Below are 5,480 nucleotides of genomic sequence, written 5' to 3'. Positions count from 1 at the left end.
TCTGAACTTTTTTGTTTCCATAGTTACAAGTTGGATTTAAGCTCATTCTTTGAAGATTTGTCTCTGATAAAGGTTTCCAGGATCCAACTGCTAATGTGTTCTCTAACAGCTGCTATCTACTAATAGATAGTTTGGAAATGTACTTTTTATTCTTTATTAACATTTGAACGTTACAGAGTCAAATTAAACCGTTTCTTTCTCATTGTCTTTCTTCAATAAAATGCAGCTACTGCAGGAATTCCGGATGTTTTAATAATCAGAAATTAATGGAACATGTTTCAGACCTGCCTGCATCACTTATATAGCTGTATTTTTGTTGACATTTATTTACCTTATCTTGTGGCTGCAGTGCTATATGAAATTAATTAGTTAGTCCTCTTTGTCTCTGGTGGCGGATCAGGCATTGATGCTGTGCCTCCAACTACTGCATATAAGATTAAAATGAGTCAAACAAAGACAGTTGGTATGCGATGTGGGATTTATGTGCTTTGCTGACTACAGTCACACACACTGAGTGTTCGTGTTGTGTTTTCATTAGAGATCTCTACTCACTATAAAAATACATTTACTGCTTTTGTCTATGTCTATGTCAGTCTATATCTACAGTATATCTATCTATCTGTCTATCTATCTATCTATCTATCTATCTATCTATCTATCTATCTATCTATCTATCTATCTATCTATCTATCTATCTATCTATCTATCTATCTATTATTATTATTATTATTAATATTAATAATAATAATAGTAACAATAATAATAATAATAATAATAATAATAATAATAATAATAATAATAATAATAATAATAATAATAATAATAATAACAATGACATGTACATAATGCCTTTCTCAAATCCAAGGATGCTTTACAACAAGGTACAAGAATAATTGTGAGGTAGACTAAATAACTTCAAAAGCATTGGAAAATGAAGATGCTTGAGAAGTTCTTCAAAATGTCCAAATGACACAGGTTTTCGGATGTAAGCAGAGATGCCAAAGGTTCTGTATCCTCAGTATTTTAGCAGAGTGTGCAGGACAGAGAAAGTCCAGTGTCCATGGAGTGAAACGTGTGTGAGTGGTTGTAGGATGAAGGAAGTCAGTGAGGTTTAGGAAGTGAGGCCATGTAGGCATTTGAACAGTAAGAGACAGTTAATGACATGATGGAACCATCAAGTAGTACATAATGCTGTGGATACTAAACTGTGATTATTGAAGTGCAAACTGACACCTGACCACTCTCAGAATAAAAACCACTGTACGGGTTAAACCATAGCAGGTTAGTGTGATGTAAAAAACAGCAACACAACGAAATTCACACACACACACACACACACACACACACACACACACACACTCTGCTTAGAGCCCTGGAAAGGATCGTTTCACCGCTGTTAAAACATAATGACACGAAGTTCAACCTTCCATTAATTTAAAAATAAAAGCATCAAAAAGAGCTTCACTCGCTCCCGTGTTCATCGTGTCCTCTCAGACACGACCAGAGGCACCCACTCACACAGAAAACGACTCCGGTAATGAAGAGGGGCGCTGAGGCGCCAGATGTCCGCCGTCCCGTCGGCCCATTAATAGAAGGGTGCTCTCTGGTGGACACCTGGGGGAGAGGAGGACCTGTGGAGGAGAGGGACGGCCTGGCAGGAGGCACTGCTGCTGCAGCTGGACTAGTCACACACCAGACAGACAGACAGACAGACAGACAGACAGACAGACAGACAGACAGACAGACAGACAGACAGACAGACAGGCATATAGACTTATAGACAGACAGATAGACAGTCTGACACTCATTCTTATTTGCCTCCTGAATCCAGAGCGCTCCATGCGTCTTTGGATCCGGGTTTTCCATCTCTCCCCTCCCATCTACTCCTCTCCTGCCACCGGGTTACCTTCAGTCTTAACTCTCGGAGCTGGAGGACGGCTTGTGATTGGCCAGGCGGGGGCCGGTGGTCTGGAGGCTGGAACTGCGCTTTAGCGTCGAGCCCCGTGTTCTTGTTTACACTTTGTGGACGTGAAGGGAGCACTGGGCACTGACTCCCTAGTCCTCCAGACATCGGAGAACATATCCGTCTACTTATTTTAATGCAGTCGCAAACCCAAGTTTGTCCTCGTTGGGGATCTGTCTGTCATCGAATTTCATCCATTCAGAAAATGCGTCAAACTTTAAAGTGACCTTTATGGCACCTCCGTGCGTAAAAACTCCCCGGCAAACGAGTTGTTAGGCGCTTCAGGGGATGAATTTCACGTGGAGCAGCCGCGACGAATTGTTCCTTCATATATTCACAGGGTGTGATCTCTATTGTCCTGTTTAAACTTCCATTCCGGACGGACACGGCAGCCCTTCGGTCTCTGCTCTCCGCGCTGGGGTTCACCGATGGATGCGTTCTGAGCGAGAAACTAAGTGAACAGTTAAGCCTGTCAGAAAAAGGACATCCGACAGAAATCATCGGACTCTTGGGTTTTTACACTTTTTGATTCACCATTCACTTCGGTGAGTCGACGGCACCGCAGGTTAAGCTGTGGACAACCCGGGAAGTTTCGCGGCGGTGTAACCGGAAAAGATGCTCCCTGTTCGGATGCAGCGCGGCCGACACCTCGCTCCTCTGGTACTTCTCCTGATCGGAGCATGGGTCGCATCTGCCACTGGTAAGTTTCATAATTAATCACTGTAAATAATAATTTTATTTATTTATTTATGTGTTTGTTTATTTATTATCAAACACATCAAGTCAAGCTGCAAAAAAAAAATCATCATTTTTTCCCAAAGGTGTCCAACCACCTGAGGTACCTTCAGTTTGAAGTTGATTGTTCAGTGAAGGGGTCTGGGGTCTCCTTGATGAGCTGTACTTTTATATTCTCAGAAAACTCCTCAACCTGACAATACACCCATGTTCAGGGCTCTCACTTCTACTTGGAGCGGAAAAATATAACTCCCCCCTGTGCGCAGGGAGTAATTAAGGTTTTGCTCTATGCCTTCTTGACTTTTCAGAAAGAAAATGGAAAAAAAAGTCTTGTGAAAAGTAGAACAGAGTTAAAGTGCTTCGAGGGAAGAGTCTGGGTTTTTTTTTCTTTCCAGATGAAATCTAAATTTAGTGACTTGTTTAAGCGTAGTTTTTCCAGTTATTTTTTCAAATGCCAAACACCCCTAGTTGAATAATTCCTTTCTATTCATTATTTTACTGGATTTAGTATTCCACTTTGAGCAGATAAGATCCTCATGAAGATGAAATCACTTGGAACACTGAGCAGGTCACCCTGGTTGATGAAGTATAAGAACAGGCGATGGACTCCAAGGTGACACAGTCCATCCGCAGTGTTAGATTAAATATTTCACACAGTGTTGCCTAATTCTTGATGATGCTGGGCATTTTCTTCCTTTTCCTTTACAGGGTCAGGCTGAAATACATGTCAGAAATCTGAGGGTTTAATGGATTAAGTTTGGTTTATAGTCAGAAAAAAGAACAATGGTCACAACTGCAGCTTCAAAAGCTGCCCCAGCTTTTCTGAAAGCTCAAATAATATTAAATCTGTCCTGAAGAAGTCCATGTCTTAATAATGCACTGATCACATGGAAGCCGCACTGACCTGCCTATCCAGGTATGCGGCCATTCCTTTGAATATCAATAAGAACCTTCCTACATACATCCTCCTGTTTGTATTATTCCCTGATCATGCAGAGCAGAAAAGCAGCTTACGTTTATTAAAGTTGTGGAAATCCTTGCCTGAGAAATGAGAAAGGTTGAAATAAATGTTGGAGAATTGCAGCGAGGTCCTGCTGAGGGGAGGAGGGGAACAGCAGGGGACAATAGCTCAGTGTGCCCCAGTAAAGTTTCTGTCTGAGTGAGGCCGGAGATATATTTAGGGAATGCATGATGGGACAGACAGATTGCATTTATCTCCTCTCCCATTGTGTGTTCCTCTCCTCTGTCACCTCCGCTCACATCCCTCCTGTTTCAGTCTCCTGCCTGCATTGTGTTGAGATCAGATTTCTTGCCATACCATGGGCCTCGTCCCATGTAGACACACACATTAATTACCAGGAACACTCATCTGCAGTAACTCCCCTACTGTCTACTGAGCCCTGTGTGTGTGTGTGTGTGTGTGTGTGTGTGTGTGTGTGTGTGTGTGTGTGTGTGTGTGTGTGTGTGTGTGTGTGTGTGTGTGTGTGTGTGTGTGTGTGTGTGTGTGTGTGTGTGTGTGTGTGTGTGTGTGTGTGTGTGTGTGTGTGTGTCATTGTTAATGACTTCATCAGTAATAAAAATCCAACATACGGGAAGTAGTGTTCAAGCAGTTTGTGATATGTCAGGATTAAATGGAGGCAACCAGGTGCCCCAGTAAGCAAAAAAAAAAAAAAGGAGGGGGCAGTTGGAGACCAGTGTCCAGACTGGGAGGTCAAGACGGGTTGAGAGCGAGGGTGAGCAGTCGAGCGTTCAGAGTTGCGGAGCGTAGCATGTCAGACACTCCCATAGAGAGGTGGTTGAATAGCGACTCTGGTCTAGGATGTGTTGTTTCATTGGTGTTAAGTGTGGGAATCCTCCTGCTCCAGACAAACACAAGCACACGAGCCGACAAAAAGGCCCTCAAAATAATAAAAGGTAACAATGTCTACTAAACATATGAAGTTTAGATGCAAAAACAAAGAAAGGATCGTGTCAACAAGAGTCCCCTTCAAAATAAAAATCCTCCAAAGTAGATTTTTGCTTCAGAGACGCCCAACAGATTGAGATGTCAGATTAGATTAGAGCGTCTCTGAAACATGTAGTCATAACAAAGTGCTACCAGGCTGTTGCATTTGCAGAGATTTGGACAGGTGGTTGGGCACCGTGATAAATAAACAGACAAGACAGCTCTCTTCAGGACAGGCTACAGGCTAGACTAGCTCTTCAGGCTCATCCTGCTGACAGACCACGCCGGGCCACATTCTGTCCCGGAGCAGTGCATTAGCTTTATGGTTGTCAGGCGGCAGGGGATGGGATCGCTGGCCAACCACTGCCCTCTCTGCTGTATTATTCATATGTGCAAAGTGGTCTTTGTTAATATTTAAAATGTGCTTATGATGCTCAAATTCTTGACATCAGAGACAGCAAAGGAGAAAAGGAGTGGGAGGGGAACAGCTGCTTGTCTCTCATAGGCGTAACTCACCTGGATGGCGACGGGGGTAGTGGAGGATTTCAGGGTACCAATAGGCTTGCCGATGAGATAAAAGCATGGCAGTTCAAGCAAGTGTGCCAATTGCAGAGGATATGTGTGAACAAAACAGCGAACGGGGTTACACAGGGTAATGCTGTGCATCTGAAAGGGAGGAGGAAAAAAAAACAGAAAGAGGAGATGCTAGACAGATGAATCAGTGAGACACACGGTGAGATAGATTGATCTCAGGGCATGGGTGTTAAATATTCTTCTTGAGAAAAGAAAGGAGCAGAATGGCATTCAGTTGTCATTAAAACCTCTGGCAAAGGCTAG

The 5,480-nt window shown here is 43.0% G+C and overlaps 1 protein-coding gene across 1 annotated transcript in view; it reads left to right on the top strand.

Annotated features, from left to right (window-relative positions):
* Window positions 1-1,939: 1,939 nt before the first annotated feature.
* Window positions 1,940-5,480, top strand: part of unc5b (unc-5 netrin receptor B) — a 46,023-nt gene continuing 42,482 nt past the window's right edge. The window contains exon 1 of the mRNA XM_068327835.1: window positions 1,940-2,663. Coding sequence (XP_068183936.1) covers window positions 2,579-2,663 — 85 coding nt within the window. The 5' untranslated portion in view covers window positions 1,940-2,578. The remainder of the gene's footprint in view (window positions 2,664-5,480) is intronic.

The sequence above is a fragment of the Antennarius striatus genome, chromosome 11 (genome assembly GCF_040054535.1).
Source record: "Antennarius striatus isolate MH-2024 chromosome 11, ASM4005453v1, whole genome shotgun sequence".
Classification (NCBI taxonomy): Eukaryota; Metazoa; Chordata; class Actinopteri; order Lophiiformes; family Antennariidae; genus Antennarius; species Antennarius striatus.
The sequence above is the reverse complement of the archived record's forward strand: the minus strand, read 5'-3'. Positions and strand labels throughout refer to the sequence as shown.